General features: G+C 40.6%; 1 protein-coding gene across 3 annotated transcripts; it reads left to right on the top strand.

Moving 5' to 3' along the window:
• Positions 1-33: 33 nt before the first annotated feature.
• On the top strand, positions 34-21,881 carry Hrs (Hepatocyte growth factor regulated tyrosine kinase substrate). 3 transcript variants are annotated; one of them, XM_022807508.2, is made up of 12 exons: positions 34-563; positions 1,123-1,207; positions 8,567-8,617; positions 8,738-8,992; positions 12,192-12,354; positions 13,016-13,511; positions 16,935-17,104; positions 17,325-17,541; positions 18,043-18,215; positions 18,415-18,589; positions 18,977-19,096; positions 19,430-21,881. In XM_022807508.2, the coding sequence occupies exons 1-12, from the start codon at positions 521-523 to the stop codon at positions 19,924-19,926; spliced, it is 2,445 nt and encodes an 814-aa protein (XP_022663243.1). In that variant the 5' UTR covers positions 34-520; the 3' UTR covers positions 19,927-21,881. The 3 variants fall into 3 exon arrangements, with proteins under 3 accessions (XP_022663243.1, XP_022663251.1, XP_022663257.1); XM_022807516.2 differs by lacking the exon at positions 8,567-8,617 and having other exon boundaries at positions 35-563; XM_022807522.2 differs by lacking the exons at positions 8,567-8,617; positions 8,738-8,992 and having other exon boundaries at positions 35-563.
• The last annotated feature ends 481 nt before the right edge of the window (positions 21,882-22,362 follow it).

Below are 22,362 nucleotides of genomic sequence, written 5' to 3'. Positions count from 1 at the left end.
CATCCGTCGGCGGCTTGATTAAAATCGCAGTCGTCACAGACTACGAGTCTGATCACCACACAGGGCATGACGTAAACAGACTACTTAACGAACACAACAGTAATACAATAGCCAGTTAGCTATTCTGAAGTCCGTAAGCCAGCCAGCCAGCCAACTAGAAGTGTAGAACCGATAAGTTCTAACTGAGGATAGTTACTGCTGGCGAGTTTTGAAGAGCAAGCCACGGTCAATCAATTCGATAGGGCTGCAATTTATCATGGATATGTGTGGTACTCGGTTGTGTTGTTCGCTATCTTTCTATCGCGGCCAAGAAAATTAATTGTCGTAAATATCTAGTCTGTACGGTGTGAAGAGCACAAAAGATAGGATTGCGTACGTGTGTCTGTGTGTGTGTGAACGTGCTTTTAATTGTAGAAAAGCTTTTTTTTTTTCGAATGAATTTTACTTAGGCCGCTTAACGTGACGGACGGAATCGGGTTAATAAGGCAAAGACCTATCAAAGCCGATCAACCCGGTTAAAATGTCGTGGTTTGGCGGAGCGTCACAGTTTAATACGTTGCTTGGTGAGTAATCATTAATGATCAAGTGTTGAAAAAGAAGCAATCTACCTTCTGGACTATTTGACGCCGATCGCATTCAGCATATATGGGGTAGTTGTAAAGGGAAAATGAAAAAATTAATTTTATGAATATACTGTCTATTATGCGTGCAAGCTCCTTTAGAATCCTCTGACATTGGTGTGTCAGCTTAGTTAGAGCAGGCAAAAAGGGTTGTTTTTTTGAATTTTTCCTCCAGAAACGGCTAACTAATGGTTACCTCAAAAATAGCGTTAGAGAAATATTATAAGAGATAAATTACATTAAATTGTAACATACGTCCATGATGTGAGAACAGTATCAAAGATGAGTTCAAAGAATGATTCAGTTTCATTCACTATTGGTGCCTGCTTGCGGTGTTCTAATCATCTGGGCCTTCCGTTGTAAAGCCGGCCAAACAGAGTCAAACTATCAGTAGCATCCGTATAAAAATCTTGTGCCTGTATTTACTCTTACGGAATTACAATTTATACTTAATCGATTCGTTAATAGTAAGCTAGCATTTGCTGCTTCTTGTGTTCCGCAGAAAAAGCGACAAGCACCAAGTTGCTGGAGCCGGATTGGACGATCATCCTAGAGATGTGCGACTCACTGCGATCCGGTGACTCAGAGTGAGTGCTCCACCTCGCTAAACACATATTAGACTCAATATTAATAGCAGTAATAAAAAAGGCTACAAAATGATAACCACAGTGTAACTCAGCGGTCTGCTGTGTCGACCGATTTGTTTGGCTCGGCGCAAACCACACAAGATTACGCTCGTTCAATATGGAAGGAGGCAGCGCATTAGCAGGTGGTATCGGCGCAAGAGTCAGCCATAGCATTGTTATTGAATGTTGAAATAGTAACATTTGCGTTGTGTGCCGCTCAAGCTCGTTGAAATTGAATTCTAATTCCGTCTAGTGATAATAGGCAGGTTTTATGATAATTTGATTTTTAATCTCGCATTTTTTATTTTCTTTTCCAAAATGTTGTCGTTAATAGCAGTCGCTAATATATTCGTTCAATGTATCACTGAAAACTATAGGTACGTGGATGAAGCAATCTGTACCTAAGGAATTTTTTTACGTTCCTGTTGTACGTATATGGGGTTTTTTGAAAAAAACCTCTGAAGGATAGACATGCTCGATTTGCATTGAAACAACTGAGGAGAAACGATTTATTCTTTGGAATCACAATGAAAATTGTCAATTATCATGGTTTCCGACCCATTCAGTTATTTAATCATTTTCACAGATTATTAATACTGTATATACATATCCAAATGCTGCTCAACCATCAAAGTTTTTAGAATCTAGCTTAACTCTAGTTAGTTCGAAGCCGAGTTCCAATCGCAAACTTGTTGCAATTGCATATAAACGTTTCTCGGACAAATGAGCGCCAGTAGGAGACGTAAGCATCAATATTTGAGAAGATTCTTGAAAATCGTAAAGTTACCACCCTTATACATCCACAGAGTTAATTTACAAAATTTGATATGGTGTAAAGTTATATATGAACCCTTATTATCTTAGTAGTATCACACTCTAGCGGCAAAATTTCAAACCAAAAACAGATCACGAAGATATAACTTTATACCTTATCCTAGGTCGTCTGACGTTTGCTTCCCTCTCGTAACTAAATAAATGACTGTTTGAAAGATGTCAATAGAGCTAGTGGAAGGCTAACCAAAATACATAGCCGATGTGTATCAGAAGTAGCAAAGTTTCGTACGTGCTTACGTACAATTCCTTAAAATGCTCTTCTTAATCAATGATAGTAATTAACAATAATAACAAAAAGTGTGCATGAGTTTCTATCTGCGAAAAAAAAGATACATTAGTATGCCAACCAGTACATATGGAATAGACGCCGATTCATTACACACGGAAATAATGTACTCGTTTTGCGAATTAAGGTGACGACCAAAATATTTGTTTAGTTGAGGGACAATATGACATCTAGTCTAACACCGTTGTTCACAGAGTAAACGCCACTGTTAATCGCCAATGTAGCGATGATATCTTAGCAGTTACTATCGTGGTGATGTTATTATCTGAACACAACTGCTACGTGGATACTTTCATGACAAATCGTATAAACGGATATGCATAAGCAAGCTTCATCATCAGGAATTTTTATTACTAACTGGTAAAAAGATTCAGTGATATGGAAACTTCACTTCATCTAAACCGTGTCAGCTTAGACGATTATAGCATCTGGTTACTCATCCTTTTCCAACACAGAACAGATTTTGAGTCCACTGAAGGCATTTTCGTGGATATTTCGGAGGCACGAATTTCCTCTTTGTTTGTGTTGTATAGTATTTAAGATGTTAAATCGAGATATGAAATTTCGATTGACAGCTGTCTACACTGGATGAACAGCACACTGGAATGCCCAGCATTTGCTTGTGGGCCAAATCGTTGGGTCTGAAAGCTCAATAATTTTTTAAACTGTAATGTCAGTTCTTACCCTTATCAGCGTAAAGATTGGTTGGATCTACATTCTTATACGACATAAGAACATTATGCTCGTAAAACAAAATAGGATTTAATTCACACGAGCTTTCTAACGAGTAATGACTTTGCATTAAAAAATTTTAAAAAAAGCTCATAATATTATCCCAACTGATCAGTGCGCTAAGAGGTTTGAGCAATAGTATAAAGACAACTTCAGATTACTAACACCGATGATGAAAAAAAGGTAAATGTTTTGCGGTCCATAAGTGTACTGCTGAGATATAGTAATAGATAGCAAATAGAGCTTAATTACTGCTCAGGCAATCACAAATTTGAATAAAAAAATTTTAGAATCCAAACAATCCAATAGGGGCATCACTACTTTAGTTATAGAGAGGCGTTGAATGTTATCTGACGCTAGATAGTCTTAGTGATGCAACGTAAACGCAGATCACTCTGCCTAGATTTGCTTATTGCTGAAATGTCCATTGATTAGTTTTTACAGTCGGGTGACAATCTTTTTATTTTAGCAATTAATTACGCCCAGTGTCGATGTCCAGTGTCATCACTTAGTAACAAGTTGTTACTGCAGCTGAGTAGCTTCTGTTGTGTTCTGTATGAAGATGACAATGCCTGTGGGCATAGAGAATTTAGATAAATAACAGGTGTTGCTTGGTCGTTCGTAAAAGATGTGCATACTTACATGGCATACACATGTATATGAGAATTCATTACACATAGCAATCTTTTGAGTTAACGATAATAAGTTAATTTGTAAAACCTGTTATAATCTTATGTTGTGTAATATGGAAGAAACTTTGTTATTTTTGTTGTTTGTTTTAACTATTATCATTATCTGATTGATATTTTTAAGCAATACATGAGCTTCTTGCTTTTGTCATTATGTGCACCTGTTATCGTACCGAGAATTTTAGGGAAAAAAGACTCATAATGGTATCATGATTAACAAATAGTTTATAAGGCAACGATATTTTGACATTTTAGTAAATGAATACATTATCGTCGAGCACCTACATCGAATTGCTTGCGCTACAGCAATTTGTACATAAAGCTTTGTCATGCACAAAAGATTTTTTTTTCTGCGTTACAAATCGTAAAGGGAATCAGAGCCCCTATCAGACTTAAGTTCAGTATATTCAAATATTATCATTACTAAATGATTAATGAATAGTCACGCCCGGAGAACATTTTTGCATAGTAAAACGGTATTCAATGTATTAGTAAGAACAAATTTTTCCCTATGCCGCTTTTTACCATAATGTCGTAATTCTAGGTTATTCAATTATTTCAGGTATATCTGTAATGAAAGTTAGGAAGCTGGACCTTTTCATAATGTATTTTTAGTACCTGTGTCCTGTTTCACACCGTATAAAGTATCTCTGTTGCCTTTTATCGTGTTTAAATATTCTCTTGTTTTTTTTTTTTGGCTACTTATGTTAAACAGCCCATCCCATTATATTTTTGCTCGGCATTTCTGCCACCGTTATAGACACACGGACATGTCTGTATATATTAAAATTCTCGGTCCAAAGATCCAAATCGATCACTTAAAGGACCTAAATTGGGCCGATTTTTTGTGGATTCCTAAAATGCCTGGGAAATTCTACACCAAAACGAAGCTGATTGGCTGAATACTTTCTGTCGTTAAGCGACAAAGCTTGCTTTCCTCTACGAAGCGTAGTGTTAATTTAGTTGGTCTGCAGATTGTAATACAGACTATTATTATTAGGTTACAGCTGTAGAAAAGATAACATAGGTGATAGCTGATTGCTAGCACATGTTTCTGGTCCATTATAGACAAGCACATTATGTAAAAGTAAAAAGTATTATAAAATTAATTAGCTTTTTGTTTTTACACAAATAAAATGTGCTCGATATCAAACGAGGCACGGAGCGAAAACCGCTTCAGTATCTATGTGTATCGATTGTTGAAGTGTTAACAGTTTTTAAGCCGAAATTGAAGCAAATATTTTTTATATTTTAAAATAGTATTACTAAGTTAAATACGCACCATATTAACCGATGATTTAACCGTTACTTTTTTTAGTAACTTCATAATTTCGTTTCTAAAAAACCTTGCAATGTTTGAGCGAAGAATTGTAACAAATGATTTTTGTATCCTTCCATTGAAACTAAATTAAGAGATTTCTGAAGAGACAGAAAAAAGGTTATAGTTGTATGATTCAAGATTGCTTTGATGCGTATAGCATCCAAATATCGAGCCTTTTTTTTTATTTTACTAACTTTTTAAAATGGTTTAATATTGTTAGACCGTGGATGCTTGATTCCTTGGTCATGCCGTGGCTACTCCCGTGTTGATCCTTCCGCAATAATTTCATTAATTTTTTTTCGTAAGTAGGCGACTACTAGGATGAATCTCTTTTAAATCTAAATTTCCAGAAAAAAAATGACAAATCAGTTTTAGGCTGCTTCTTTCATGAATATATTTTATGGGCAAATTTTTTATGGGCCTGCCTAAAATTGTGCCTTTATCGTGATAAAGTTGTAAAATATACTGAATTTTTGCAGAAATTTCACTTATCTTCAAAACGTCTAGTTTGTGTGAATAAGGGCATTCTAACAGTGTAAGCACATCTACTGCTGTTAAATGGCACCGACCCATATTACCTGAAATATGGCTTGCAGCCATTTAGATAAAAAAACGGTTAATACTTTTTCGATAACTGGACATGTATATGTACACCTTATCTATTCGTGTTGCCTTTCCTTGGTTATCCTACTATTTAATTTACTGTAGTGTTGGCGATCCGAAGTGAGCTGACGTGACAACACTATATCCGCCGCTACAAAGATATGTATCTTTAGATAGCTCCTTTGGGTAGCAGCTGTTCATGTCTAAAAAACCGTACGACAAGCCCTGCGAACGTTTGCCCACAGTCCTCTTTCTTAATCGCGCCGCTTCGTTTAGTGCTAGTTAGCTCTTCTAGAAAATACGCGAAAACGACGTAAGCGGTAGAGAAAGAAGACATAAAACTTCGCTGATATTAGTTAATTTATTAGCCACGGAATCGCTGTGATGTGCTGGAGATTCTCTTGCTGCCTATCGCAGCATTTTATCTATACTACTTGATGTGGACATATTGGGTGGATCCAGAGGGAGGATGATCTCGGCGTTGAGACACGCTGTAGCTAATAACGATGACACTCACAAATCAATTATGAATCAACAATGAAGAAGCGGGAACATTATCAGATGAAGCTGAAGGGCGTCTGCTAATAGCTGACAAATATGCAGTTACATTGGGGTTATCTGATTTTAGCCGCAACTGTAAATATAATAACTTGGCGCAATTATAACACTACTCGAACCGACGAAGTGCAAACTCGGTGGATTGCGCTTGGTCGTTTTTCGTTACGAGTTCGAGTTAGTTACTTTATGAGTTGGATTTAACCAAGCAGTGATTATAAGGAAATGTTGCCAGGCTAATTTGCATTCACTTATTTCAGTCGAAGGACGACCCTGTATTAGAACGACACTGTTATACCTATATACAACTGTGGTTTAACCTGTGATCTTTTTGATCGCGACAAATATCTACAACGATGGTGGCGTTGTGAATCCTCGAACAAGGTACCTTGATTAGATCAAAGAGTACTTCGAATTGGAAAACGTATTTTCCACACAGAATTTCTGCTTTTTACAACTTCTATCACACGCTGACCAAATGTTTTATTTGTTGAATAGTATTTTTTTTAGAAACTTTAATGGAACGTATAGATATATTTAAGTGTTTTCACGGTGAAGCTTGTTCTGTCGTGTCTACCTCTAGTGTCCTTTACTTCGATCGAACAATCAGTTCAAAAAAATCTTAAAATTGAGTGGATACATGACACTTTAAACTTGGGCTCTCACTCGACTCTTAGCTTTCAGTGAATCTCAGCCTGTAGCTCTGCGCAGTTCTGCCAGGTCATAATCTGTCGTAAATACTACCTGCTTACCTCCAACTAACAGGGTCTTTTTAGACATACCAGCTGTTAGGTCTACATGGCCCGTGTCAGTTGGTTGAATCTAATATATAAAGATAGATCCAATGATAACACATGATTAGATTCAATGACAGATTTGTCCAATATACGATTATCAAGTCTAATTAAATGTGTGCGTATAGGTCCTGATGTCGTCCTATGTAAAAGCCGATTTTAGTGATTGGGTACCAAGCGATCATATGTAGAATAGATTAAGAGCGTTTAATAAGATGAGGTGGGTCATGGGCAGAAAGCCGTTGTTTTTAGATATAGTTGTACCATAGAAGCGCGAAATGGCGGTGTCGGCTTAAACGTTTGCATTATGTTCTGAGCTAATTTGAGCGCGTCCTACTCGCTTTTGAAAGAAGCGTTTGTCGCAGTTGAAGTTTTCGTAAATGGTGCACGCATTTTAGAGTTGCAACAATATCCTTTTTTACGATGCAACAGTTTATGACAACAATGCTCGAGATCCATGAACGACTGTTATTCGCTAACTTCCAGATGTACCTCCTCATAAGATTCTATCATCCAACTATTTTGTGGATATTGTGGCTTATACGGTAAAAAAAAGTAGTGCAATTGCTACGGATATAACTCGATGTTTCGAACTCGCAGCAGCAGCGCTACCTTTTATAAAAGGAATAGGTAGCCGTTTGATTTTTTCCAACGAGCCATCGCTTGTGGCTGACCTTTTCAATCTGACGTTGAAATGATAAATTCGCTCCGTCTGTTTTTGCTTGAACTGTTGTGTTTCTGGTGTCCAAGCGAATTTTCAGCCCATCAAAAGCAATCAACAGTTGTCGTCGCGTATTGATTCATGTTGCTGGTTCACAAGCGACAAAAGCCTGTCAGTGGTATTACCGTTGCCAGCACTACTGGCCTCATTTGGAACAGAAGGGTTTACCAATGCAGCTTGATGCTACATATCTCCGGCTTCTTTGAATCTTTATGCCGTTCGTAAAGGTCAATATACTGCTTTACATAATACTTTGCGTCACTGGAACAATAGGCAGAAGGCCCCGTCTACCGAAATTTGAATATGTTGCGGGTCATGATGAAAAATGCTGCAACAAGCCGAAAAATCTCGACACAATCTATTTGTTGAAATGTTTGCCTCGGCCCTTGTATAACATACGGATTTGACAATCTAGCGCAATCTGGTATTAGTACGTAGATAGCAATCGGCGTCTTTTTTGGGCATTCGACAGACGTAGATTGTAGAGAATTCCTGCACAGATATAACATCAGTGAATAAGTTTATGATTTCTAGAAAGTGGTCAATTGCCAAAAAATAGTTACCATTCGGACAAACTAACCGAGTGATAGTCCATAATAGCATGCACGGTCAAGCTTCAATATGATACCTACGAAGTACTCGTTACTATCAATATTCTCAGATTGATTTTCACCTCTTAGGTATAGAAACAATAGCGTTCTAGTGGCTTCAAACTTGAACACATAAAACTTAACCTACATCCGACTAATAGCGAGCTCATTATATGCGTGTAATTCTATTACAAGAAACCAGCACATCACCTCCTCACGTAGGCATCTCTATCTGTCACAGCGTCGGTATGATTTTTTTCTAATTATACTTGCATGTGTACATAAGGCTATCATACAAATTTCTTTCACATATTGCTTTGACACTATACTAGCTGAGTATTTCCAATACGTGTCGTATGGTTTTAGTCCAAAGGCGGCTTTGAGTGCGGTAAAGAAAAAGCTAGCATCGAAAAATCCAAACGTCACTTTGCTGGCTCTCCATTGCCTGGAATCAATGGTGAAAAACTGTGGCCATCCTATCCATAAGGAAGTGGCTACGCAAGCGTTCATGGATGATCTAAAGGAGATTTGTAAAGCTACCCCGTCGGGACCTGTCAGGGACAAGGTGCTTGAACTAATACAGACGTGGGCACACGCCTTCCGTAAGGAGCCAGCGTACAGGTGAGAAATGTTCTTCGCTGAATCGGATTCCCATCAACTCTGAAACAACGATCGTATTCGACGTTTCATTGTATTAGTGTATCAACAACAATAACAGTTAGATGTGTTTGTTAATGAAGTAAATTGTTAGCATAGTGTGCTATAATACAGTTATGCAACGAGATGAAGCTTAGGTGCTAAGCCCTGGATTAGTGATACATTTCAATCGTAAAAAAAAAATGTAACGTGTTTCCGAATTAAAAACATGCGAACTTTTTAGGCATTCGTAAACTTGTTGTTAAGTTACACTTCAAGCCGATACACACCACACACACTGTACACACATCTACATACTGCTTTTTAGTATATATATATACACGTATACGTCTTGACTGAACGCTAAAACAGTCAGCATCGTATAAAAATGCACGTAGAACTACTTGACTCCTGTAGACAACGTCAAAGTAGTTTTGAGCGCGTTAAAGCCATAAGCGGGTAGAAATCTAGCAATTTGAAGAACGAAAGTCTGGTGGCTGGCCGAAGGCGTTTTGGTGAGCTACCTAAGCCTAACACAGCTGCGCTGTTTGTGCATTTGAATATGCGATTCAATACTATCTTCTCTTTAGCCTCCTCTTGAGAGTAGCCTCTTTTCGAATTTTCTCTTATCCTTTTAACGTTACGAGAACTCACATTACGTATCTTGAAGGATGTCTCAAAAAAGTTCGGCTTTCCTATTCGTTTTGGTTCCTAAATGATGTCTTAGAACGGATATCTCAAAGTTTGTTCTCCAATGACACTATAAATGAGTTAGCCAAGGAGAGTTACTTGCCTAAGTCGATGAAGCACTTTGTTGGCTCGCGCAGAGTTACCTGGTAGTGCATCTGCTCACAGTGGATATATTTAATAACACTACTTATTAGTTTGAGTTAATTTATAAGAGCACAACGCATTCCGTTGGATTCTGGGCAGTTTCGTCCAATTCTCAGCCCAGTCTTTGGCCTTATCGCTACGAGGGATGATATTATCCGTTAAAACATGTTGCTCTTCATGCAATTACACATTGTTTTAGTATGCATTATATATTCATTGTGTCATACAATACGATTGGCCGAGAAGTATTTTATTTCTTACTCCCATCGAGTTTACACAATTACCGTTTGTATATTTCTCCGTCTCACCCTAATTTCCTCAATTGTTTATCCTAGCTTCGCCACTCTATTCAAATTAATGTTCATAGCACATAAAATCCCAATGCTGTATTTTTATCAAAGAAAAGTTGTCAAAGACAAGACCAATCAGATCGACGTGTACACGACAATCCGTCATTTCTTCAATAGAGCTTCTCTCCGACAGCTCGTTGAGAATTGCGCTGGGACAGAAGCCGCTTGAGGTTTGGAAGCGATACGACCTCGACATATTTCGTTAGTTTGACATTACTCCGGTCACCCATGGGCGATGTTCCTCTTCTGTGTCTTCAGCGCCAGCAAACCGCTAGCAAGACGCATTTTCGTTTTTTGCAAGTAGTGTTATTATTTTTAATTTGAACAGAGACGAGTCAGCTGATATGTATGCATGCTATACGATTGCAATAGAAAAGAGATAAATACGCGGACCGAAGCGGGCTGAGATATTTGTAGCATTTAGCGAACGGATAAAAAACCCGTCGATTCTGTATTGAAGAAGGGGGACCTCCTGTGCTCACATCGGTAATGGCATTTTGGGAATGGGAAAGCAGATGTACTAGTAAGTTACTGGAGAAGTTTTTCTCGTTAGCTGTCCATAACAGCGATACCAATTAAGAGAAGCTGCTTTGCTTCTCGTGACGACGGGAGTATACCTAGGAGGAAGGTGCGGAAAACGTCAGTTTAGAGGAAAATACAAGAAAATGGTGTAGGCTCACCATAGATTGAATGATATGGTGTAGTGATTCGCACCAAGCCGAAAACGCCTCAACTTTGACGCCGTCTAATTCGAATCAGGCTGACAGATGACGACTAATTAGAGCTGTACTTAGACATACGTATATAAGGACAAATACATACACACATATATGCATATACCCAAGGGCCATACGCTCAGACAGGTAATATAAAGACATATATACGCAAATGCACAGGTACACGCTCTATGTCATTCATGCCGAAAGGATTCCGTGAGGTCCGTATTACGGCTTTGTGGGGTTGTCAGAACCATAACTGCCAACGCTGTCTTCTAGCTTCTCTACCTACATACAAGTGTAACGCTGATTTCGTCTACTAATGTTCCTTCCATTAACTCTCAATTCATAGTATCTTTTGTCGAATGTAGCAATGAATAATGACGGCAAGCATAGGAATCATCGATCTGGCAAATTTAAAAAAAATTCAAATAAAAACCAAACCGTTGACTCGAGCGTGACACAAGCTACTTTCGCTGCTGCTGACGATTTCCTGCAATGAAACGATCGAACTTTGTTGGTTGTAATGGATTATGGTCAGCGACAAGGTAACGACAGATACGCGCCCGCTGCTGGCACACAAACGCAGCTGAATCAGAAACAGAAGGAGAAAGGTAATGATAAATCAATACGGGCATGCGTAAGGTGTGCTGTTTCTTGATTGATACCGATTGCAGCCATGCTGGGCCTTTCCTCCTCCTCGAAGGATAACCGGATTTGTTACGGGTCTTTGGACTTTCCCGTTGATCGTCGTCATTTTTTCTCGAGTTCAGCGAATTTTCGCCCATGCCTGGTAGCAAAGCTTCTGGCTTAGCACAGCCAGCCACTGTCGCTGCTACCATTGGGTAATAGCGTTCTATGAGTTGCTGTGTTATTATTATTAGATAAAGGACGTCCATGTTGGGAAGGTCCTTGTTGCGACATAGCACTACTCGCGACATTTCTGTACGGCGCCCTCGTTTGGCCACGCTGCTGGAACAGCCGTTTAGACGTTTCGTACAGTGTAGAAATTGTTCAGTGAAACGTCAGATCGCAACGAGCGTTGGTGCCGACAAGACGCTTCGGAGTAATTGTTTTCGTAGTTGATGCCTCGAGCGCCCTGAACACTAACGATTCGCGGATACAAAAAGAAAACAAAACAGCAATCGATAAACAACAGCGCTAAAGTAAAAAAAAAAAAGAAAACAAAAAAAAAGTGCAGTACACGTAGGTGATTACGATGGCGCTATCACTTTGTATGGCCATGCCATTCACCGTTGCCCCGTTGTCTGATCCGTATTTCAGAGCTGTGCAGGACACGATGACAATTATGCGAGCGGCTGAAGGTGTAAAGTTTCCGCAGCTTAAGGAGAGCGATGCGATGTTCTCAGCGCAGGTTCCTCCAGAATGGGAAGATGCTAACTGCTGTCACCTTTGTAGGGCGCAATTTTCAACGTTCAATCGCAAGGTAGGTTGCTCTTCGCTGGATGAAGAGCGAAGTACTGCATAGTTTATAGGTGAAGTTGCCTCGTTCTTGAGCGGGTTCATATGCATAGTGTTCCAAGAGAGTCATGTTCTACAGAAGTATCGTTGATGGCGCATGTAGTTGAAGACCGATTTTTTTCTTTATATACGCGACGTGAACTGCTTGTTTTCTCTCTATAGAAACTAATTAGCTTGAAACTAGTATTGTTTGCTACTGATACTCAACGCGAGGCCAGATTTTGGCGACTTTCAGGTAAGGTTCAAAAGGTAAGCAAAGTAGGGCAAGCACATCGAAAAACTGCATGGCTTCTATGGCATATGCGTCTATTCGTATAAACATTTACGCCTACCGCCTTTCACTTAACTTCATCTGGATAGCCTGAATATATTATCAGGATCGCGTCTACTGTAGTTTCTTATCCATATCCGGCGGGAGAACCTCGTACGAATGTCCGCATGCATCTACATTGAGTTTGTTATGCAGAGTATTGAGTCTTAAGAACTAGTTGTTAATAAATAACGTACACTATCGATGTTCTTCATCGATTACTTATACCATTACAGTTCACTATTAATGCATAATAACTGATTACAAGATTACATCTGTTTGTATCTTGTTACTACGGTTATCGATTAAATTTTAGCACCACTGCCGTAAATGCGGGCAGGTGTTCTGCGGCAAATGCTCCAGTCAAACCGCGGCTCTACCAAAGTTAGGCATCGAGAAGAAGGTTCGTGTATGTGACACCTGTTTCCTCGAGGTCTGCCAGGACGAACGAAGCGTCCATTTGAGCTCCGTTTTACGAGGCCCTATGAGTACTATGCAGGGTCCAACGGTTCGAAGTCCAACGAGGGCTTCAGGTCAAGGAGCTGCGACTACCGTTGAGCAACAGACTGTCGCTGCCAAAGAATCCAAACTCAAAGAAGCGCAACTTCGCGAGGAGGAAGAACTACAGTTGGCCTTAGCGCTAAGCCGGAGCGAGGCCGAGTACCACAATCAAAGGGGAACCACTCGCCCAACCACTGTTCAGGATGACACTAATAGCAGAACAGTCGACGATCGGAAGGAGAGCGAAACCCCGACCGCGGGCCACTGGGCAAACAACCACAACAACAGTACCAGCAGCACTTACCCGACAGGTCGGTGCTATGGCCACAGCGGATACAATCGATTATAGGACGCGTAGCAAAACCGTAGTGATATAATGATTGCTAGGAGAGAGCTGTATGTTTTTGTTTAATACGTACGTTAATAGATAAGGGTAATAATAGTGATTATGTGTGTGCCTGGAAAAAGCTCTTGTTAAATGATGATATTATTTATTTCTTTTATTTGTGATAAGACCCGCTTGTAATGTCTATGCAATTTTTTTCGAGCTCGTTTTAGGGAAAAGCGAAAAATGAGATGGCAATGCAAATGAAAATGTGTTACATCGTATTTCGGAACCAGCAATAGTCACAAAAAGCAAATGACTTCTGTGGCGGGCAGATATAGCGTAAGCGAAATGTAGGTAAAGTACAGAGAAAAAATGCTACCGTGCCAAAAAGAGGTATCGAAAATCTGGCCTTATACCAATTGTATATGTCTTAGTCGTCCAAATTTTAGCTATCTCTCCTAAAGCAATCCCCGCCGTTGTTCGAAGTGCGCATGCCACCGTTGATTTTGGTTATCAGGCCCAATTATAGTCATAGAACTAAGCTCTGCCGTGGTTATTATTAAATGTCGTTATCGTCTACAAACATTTTCGCTTCAACCGTTTACTGATTGTGGGGAAAATAAGCTTCAGGGGTTTAGACCAGATGGATACGGAAGTTGAAGCGAATCCAGCATCAAGTTTTCCTCCAGAGTGGGCGATACAAGTGATTATGTGTGAAAGACGAACTCTCCCCGAGCTCAGGCCGATTTTGTCGGACAGCATCGGGTAGTCGTCCTGGGAATACTCCTAACTACTTGAGAAAGAGGAGGAATGCAAGGCTGACCGTTGAGCTGTACTTTGCGACTCGCCTCGGTCTGGGCTCGCTTTTTGTATGTATGAGATGCTTGATTCTTCCGCAAACAACCTGAGAGTGATTGAGGATAGTTTTCCAGCGAGAATACCTTCTCGTTTTCGTCCTTATTACAAATACTCCAGAGGATGAATTAGTTTCAGAACTTCCTCGTTCAACCGTGAAATGATGAGTGCCTTTTGTTGTGTACTCGCTATCAGCTTGGCCTAGCCCCACAGACCTTCTATTGTATAAACGCGACTTGTGAGTGTTGAAATCGTATGTTTGACTTAATGTACTATTTCACTCATCTTCCTTCGGGGGATATTGTTCCCTATTGTAAGGGTTTTCGATTCTTCATTTCTGTTTTTTCTTCAAATAAAAGAAAAACGAAACATAACCGAAGGTTTTTGGTGTGTACTTTTGAATTTTTTTTTTCAAATATGAAGTCCACTTTTAAATGCGATAATAGCAAGTGCAGTCTGCGAGCAGCAGCCAGGCAAAAAGGTGCGCTACCACGAACGTGGTTATTATTTCTTTGAACCGTCATGTAGTGATTTTCGTCCCGTACACGCATAAAGAAAAGAACTTTTGTTGAAAGTAGATGCCATGCGATAGTAAGCGACGGGAAAGAAACAAGCTTTATGCAAAAAAAAACTTGAAAGGGAAGAGTATGAAAGGAAGCATAGTGAAGTCTAGATAAACCGACGTCTTTGCCCAATAAAGCGCAACGCTATATGGTTCCCTAGAATGATTCTATATATACAAAATATGTCAAAGATGTGATTTTTATCACGGTACCTGCTTTTAGGCGTAACTGAGATGTCACACTGGTCTATAGAAGAAAGAGACACGTTAATTGCAACAGAGAAATGTGTTGATTTTTCTAAATGCATAGGAGGCTTAACTATTGTCGAGCGGATTTCAGCTTCGAGCCAACAGTAGGAGGTAGAAAAAACAACCTTTATCATGTTGGCCTTTGACTTAACTATCCCGTCTGTCTAAAACGAAGCGGTACATTGGTTTGGCGGCCCACAATGGCTTTTGCTGGTAAGCTTGAAGGTAACGAAAATAAAGTGTGAATCAAATATTCGGGAATGCGTGACGTTCCATTCGTAGTACCATCCCAGGCTTTTCGAGGGTACTTTTTTTTTTGTTAAAATACCGCTAGCATTAGCCAAGAAATTAGAAATTCTGTAAAGGGAATAGCGTTTCTTGAACAAGACCGGCAAAAAAATTATATTTTGCTTATCGAAAATAGAACAGAAATCAAGCAATATTTATGTGCGACACCATATATATATGACCGTATAGGTCAGGTTAACTAGCATTGCGATCATAATGCGATGTTGTTATTACCTCACCTCAGCGTTCTTCTTATTCAGCGGATTCAATTTAGCTCGAATTGAGGGTTCCGTCACAAGTTATATTGGGATTGTCGAAAAGGCACGGATCATTTCAAAACCAAAACTCAAGCGAATAATATTACTAAACTATATGTCCTTTTGATTTATGACATTGTGTAGTTTTTCTCGTGGTATCATCACCGTACAACTTCTGTGTTTTCCGAGCGAAAAGTAGCGACAAGCAACTCTTGCATTCTGCCATTGAAACTAAATTAACAACTAAATAGACGATAGCCTGATATGGCCTAGATTCTTACCGAGTAACAAAAGATTCATGGGGTTTGGTTTGTCATTGTGGAAAGCGACGTCTGTCCTATTTACAAGGTTCACTTGATTTGTTTCAATGGCTCGTTGTTTGTTGACACTAAAAACCCAAATAATCATTTCGCCTAACTGCAGACACTCACAATTTCACCTTCTTTGGCCTCAGTTTAGGATTTGCTGCAAACTATGGACAACTTCATTGTTTTATTACTTGTAATTAACCGCTTGCGACTTCACTGCGTTTCCGTAATGTTTTTCAGGTGGAAATACGACATATTTTTTTTGCGTCACTTCGTGTAATGTCATGTCGTCTTTATCATATCGATTTTATCTATAGATTATATAGTTAAATAACAACTTAAGTCTAACAGTGGATACCTGGTCCCTAGGGGATGCCGCGAATACTCACGGGTTAGTCTTGCAGTCGGTTTGTGAGCTCTTTTCGTAACTGGTTGATCGAGTAGGAGTAGGCTCTTTCACATGGAAATTTTTACAACAAAAGCGCACCAAAATGCATCTTCCTTATAAATCGTCACATAGTTTTTCATGGAACTGGACAGCATTTTGGGCGGCATGTAATAAGCCTGTAGATGTCCTTAAGTCCATAATGTAAGCACATCTATACCTGTTAAAGCTTAGCTTTTAAATGACACCAACGCCGACTTATGTCACCCCATTTAGTTGGAAAAATGGTCAATACTTCTTCGACGACCCGATATCCGACCGTGATAGCGCAGTGAGGACGTAGTGGGATAGCTTCAAATGTGAACGTTCGCACACTTTCCTTCGTGAAAGAGCCGTCTGAAGCAGTGTTCAATGACTTAAAAACATACACATAGTTACACGTATAACGTAAAAAAATAGGAATTTATCTTATTTTGTGCTTTTTGCCTCTATTGTCGAATAGAACTAGTGGAAGCCAATGCACCGACACGTAGCGAGTGCGGTTCAACGACAGGATCAACGGAATCCGAGTTAACCCATTATTTCGATCGAAAGTACTGGGATGAGCGAAGCCATCGGCAGGGGGAAAACGATACGCCTAAACACTCGAGTAAACCTCTCGAAGGCGCATTGGTATGTAACTTCCTCAGTATGTTTTTGTTGGCGTATCGCCGTCAGTGTCTATACTATTGCGTACTCTTGTATACCGCAAGCGTATTTTAGGGCTAATTTTACTGCAACAATAACAATTTTTAGCAAATGAATGCTGCAGTAATAACCAGTACGACATATTCTTGTGCGGCATACGTTGGACTTATTTGGATTTTGTTTTGGTGCACCCGCGTGCGGCCAGCCCACACCGACGGTGCAGCTGGTTGGAGCCGATGCCGGAGACAACTTTGAGCAGATGCTTGAGAAGACACTCGACACGTTCGAAGTTAGACTGCGGTCCAACGTCATGCGCGGACGGCCGGTTGCTAATGATTCCTACGTGCAAAGCCTCTTCGTCCAGATCTCGTCCTTACACGCCCGCCTATTGCAGTGCGTGCAAGAAACTGACGACCAGCGCGGTAGGTTATAGTGACCAGAGTCAAACCTGAGAACAGAGTTGATGAAATTGTGAGTTAGTCATTGAGTCACGTGTTTATGAAAAAATCGTCTTTGCTTTCGTGATAGGGCAACGATAACATGTTTGTCTACTGAAGTTAGAAACACGAAGCAGTTTGGTTCGAATCCGGGTTTCGAGTTGGCAGGCAGGGGCCAACCGTCTGAATCACGCCCACCGGCTAAACTGCCGGACGTAGAGCTGAACACACTTAATTCCTGCACATAAACACACAAAAGAAAGAGGGACGGGCATTCCTACTATTGACATTAGAAAAGAAACTAACGCAAGTAAAATACCGATCCACATGCGTATCCCTTCGATATTCCTGGAAAATGCCGCTGTACAAAAAGGCGATACACAATATTTTCACGCTGACCAATTTCCTCGAACACTGTAAATTACGTATTTGCTTAATCACGACGTGGTTTTTGCGTACTGTTGCTGCTCGTTGTATTCATTATAGCTTACTACGAAAGTCTTCAGGATAAACTACAGCAAATTTGGGATGCTCGAGCTGCCCTCGATGCGTTACGAGAAGAGAATCGCGAAGAAGAACGGAAGAGGCAGGAAGAAGCCGAGCGAGCCCGACAAATGCAGATGGCACACAAACTCGAAATTATGCGACAACGGAAACACGTAGGTTTAGAGAATATTACATGGTTTTTACAAACATGTGCTGCTTTGCTAATAGTGTGGGTTAAGCGCTGTACAAGCCCTACAAGAGAAATATGTTCAAAGCTTTCATCAGAATAGTGCTAAGTTTCAAATCTGCGTCTTTGGCTCTCAGCTTCTAATCTCCAATACCATCCTCTGTGATTGATTTTGGCCGATATAGGAGTATCTTCAATATCAACACCAATTAGCGATGTCAAAAATTCAGGAGCAGGAGATGGCTTACCGTGCTGTCGGAGCGCCTCCACCGTCACTTCCCCCCGGTACCATGGCGATTCCACCATCGACAGCACCTGGACAACCACCTGTGTACGCCCCTCAACCGCAATATCCCCCTGGTAGGTTACTACGCATTTAAATAGAACGCTCACGTTTCACAGCCTAAGCTGTTCTCATACATCACTACATCATGCGGCAATATCTTCATCACTTGGCTATTTTAAACCAATCCCGATTTTTTCGTGTCATCTTGCTTGCCAACATTTCACTACTACTTTTGCCCAGAGCGTGAGTCTGCTGTCTGTTTCTTGACTTCAAGTTGACAATAAGATGTATAATATTATGTCAACCTCATCCGTGCTCCTTATAGCCTGCACCAATAATTAACGACATTTACAAGGCAAATACATCGAATAAACGTATAAATGTACAACAGTTGAAAACATGTTGTTTGTCGGTGAGTGTCTTTGTACGTGTTACCTGAGATTTTTTTGCATCTGATGCAGGAATGTTGCCGCCAGGTCAACAACTTCCCGGCCCTTCACAACAGGTGATGCCTCCTCCAGCTCTTCAACAATACGGCTCACAACCTCCTGTGTCACCTCCACACAATGCAGTCCAATCTCGTATGTATTAGCTTGGATTCGCACAAGAGCCAAACATGGGAATATCGGACAGCTGACCGAAAGACCATAATAACCTTATGAGCATTTAAGTAATCAGTACCTGCAATGGTTGTTCTAGTGGTTAGCTATGCTATAATCATGTGATATGTGGCAGTGAAATAAGCTGGTGATAAGTCCATATACGTGTACGGTTTTCACGGAAAATTATATTAATGGACTTCGTTTTATTAAACAGTCGTTGCCTAGGAATCTGACGTCACGTCTTCAATTATATGTATATAGATATATTTTCGCTTCCGCTCTGAATTATTTTGTTCTATTTTATCTATTCAGCTGTTAGCACAGAACCGATCCCGCTACCTGGACCCCACGGTGTCACAGCAGTGACTTCGTTCTACGGTCCAGCGCCTAGCTCTACCGTTCCTCCTGTACCGACGACCGCTGCCCCTGCCCTGGCAGTCGCCGCTGCGACAGGCCAACACCAGACACCAATGCAGACTGTTCAACATCAACAGCCTACTTCAAGTGCGTTAGGTCCCGGCCAGGGACAGCCGGCATTCGAGCCCTATAGCGTCGTGCACACAATATCCCAGCTTCCGGCTCCACCGCAAACGCCTTTGCCTCAGCCGTGCGCACCTCCTCAGACTCCAACTCCGACGCCGATGCAGCAGCAGTTGGCACAGCAACCGCCTCCGATTCAGTCACCTCAGCAGGGCCCACCACAGGAGTTGAATTTGCCTTCGGTGCCAACTCACGAGCCTGGCGGTGATCGACGTCCCGTAAAGCATCATCCGCAACCTGCTGAAGAGCAATTAATTTCCTTCGACTGAGCAGAGGAATGAATTATCGAGGAAAGTGGACTTGGTACCTTGTGGTTCCTTTTGTTGATCGATTGCTTATCAATAAGATCGTTAGTGCGTCTAGTAGCTGCTTAAACACGGCTGCTAATGGTAACAAGCAAGAATAACCATTGAGGGCAATATGTGGTTTAGGGATGTCTGCGGGTAACAAGCCTGCAAATACGATCGAGTTGATACAAGCTGCGCGAAGCCGCCATGGCGGCGTATCGTAGAGGCTCTCTCGCTTGATGACCGGCGGTCCTGTCTGATTAGGAGCATATGTGTGTAATACTTGTCGTATGAATGCTTGGGTAGGAGTTGGTCTCTTGGTCGAACGAATTTGCGGTGTAGGATAGAATAATGATGAGTACACGCAAGCAGAACATATTCACAATAGCCGCGAGTACATTTTTAGATCATCATATTGGGTTGTTACGTTTATGAATTATGCCCATGTAGTATTACCAAAGTATTTAATCGTCCTAATGCTAACAGGAACTACAGGAACGGATTTCGATGCAGACTTTCTTCACAAGCCAATACCTGCTACTGAGGCGCTCCTATTCTGCGCTCAATATAGAACCCTCATCGAAGAAGTTCGGCAAAAACCTAAAAATCCTATTGTCAATGACAACCCGAGCAGAGTCAAACGGCAAAGTAGATAGTGACCCGCCCAGCATGGTGAAGTAAGGAAAAACGCGTCCTGAGAGAATACAATAGGCGCGTTGCTTTTGCTTTTTCAAGTCTTCGGAAGACGGCTTTGAAGCTGTAAAGACCAAGGAGTATTAGGTAGTAATGTGATGACCATTTGAACAGTTTCTGTGTTGGGGCTGACTTCATTCTCCGGTTGCCGAATATGCAGCAGGTATCGAGTTGTGACAAAGATGATATCTGCTTAAAATGGTGGAAATCAGAGCCACCTATTAGGGTAGATTATAAAAAAAAATAGTAAATAAAACTTTCGAAGTAGCAAGAATCAGTAGCCCGCATTGGCAGCCGTTCAATGCAGCACATCCCCGCAATGATCCGCATATAATGTCACTAGCGTTTCGTGTTTGACGACACGAATTTCGTTAAGTCTTGCCGGTTTTCACTTTTAGACTTCCTCTCTGTTTGTCTCTTTTTATCTAGCTAATCAGGACGTTTATATTGATTCTATCAATGATTACCGTTGTTGAGTTGCGCAGCTTTGAGTTATTGTTACCTAACCAAGGGGGAGATAGAATCCGGGATGACATGTTTTAGTATCTGTCTGAAACGGAAGCAATGTAGTGGTTACATGTATGATGTCGTACAGTGTCGTAGAGACAGTCCGCCAGGCGACCTTTTGTGGCCGCGTAATCACCTACAAACGGTCACATGACAAAGGCCGAACAAACGATCGACACAAAGCCGCGGCACGATGGCAGGCCGTCGATCAGCGTGCAGTGATAACATTTTTCGCGACCTAGACAGCCCAACAAAGGACACCAACAATGCCGGCGACAAGCTAAGTTTACGAATGGCTAATTATCCGAAGTTATTGCAGTGGTAGTGTCCAATAAAGTAAGAACAGTATGTGCAACTAAAAAGGTGTAAGTAGCGTAATATTTCGGTAAATGGATTATGATCAAAGACAACGGCAAAAAGAACCCACCTGCTAAAGACACATATATACATACTTGTGAAAAGATTTCATAGGCGGCTGGCAGACAACTAGTCTAGAGGGATATGTTAAGAAATTATAGCAAAGGACCCAACTATAGGAAACAGGTGAACGCAATGAATACTATATACATACTATGGTGATCGATGATGGCCTTGCGATGTTGAAGAGCAGCATGCTGACTGCCGTAATGCTGTCCATTAATACATAGAATCATGATGTTATCTTAAAGGCGGACCTCGGCGTAACAGAAAAATTATGCATCACTAAAAACTAAATAAATATTTACTTGCTTTCCATAGATGATTGCTGGTAATTATCTAATTACTAACTACAAGTATAATAACAATGATAGGCGTTTAGTCCCTATAAGATGTAGTTCAATCTACAATGTGTTTATCACCTTTGACCCCGTATCGACGACATAAATCGGGTGTTATCATACGAACATATATGGAAAAAAAAACAATATAATAGGCTTGTAGCTTTATATATAATAATAATATAATAGGTTTATAATAGGTTAACGGTCTTGTTGTAGCGACTAACCTAGCTTATTTAGAATCTCACCTAGTTTTTACATTACGGAATGTTAGCGCTTTTTCAACCAATATTCTAATAGTATTTTGCTTCAGCTCAGCTTGCTGCGTGTGAGCAGATACATAATTTGTTCAACAGTTCTACAAATGGGTCTTTAAGGACGTGAAACGTATTAGGTTTTACGCGATTCCAAGATGCTTTTCTGAGTCTGTCCGATTTCGCATAGTAGATCATCAATACGC

This window comes from Varroa destructor, unplaced genomic scaffold (assembly GCF_002443255.2).
Source record: "Varroa destructor unplaced genomic scaffold, Vdes_3.0 BEIS01000001.1, whole genome shotgun sequence".
NCBI classification, from domain to species: Eukaryota; Metazoa; Arthropoda; class Arachnida; order Mesostigmata; family Varroidae; genus Varroa; species Varroa destructor.
This window is presented reverse-complemented; position numbering and strand designations above follow the sequence as displayed.

Bases quoted from the DNA above. Each gene is read 5' to 3' on its own strand.
- Hrs (XM_022807508.2), top strand. From the start codon at position 521: ATGTCGTGGTTTGGCGGAGCGTCACAGTTTAATACGTTGCTTG. The intron at 8,993-12,191 runs GTGAGAAATGTT...TCCGTATTTCAG, and splicing joins CGTAAGGAGCCAGCGTACAG to AGCTGTGCAGGACACGATGA. The intron at 19,097-19,429 runs GTATGTATTAGC...TTATCTATTCAG, and splicing joins ACACAATGCAGTCCAATCTC to CTGTTAGCACAGAACCGATC.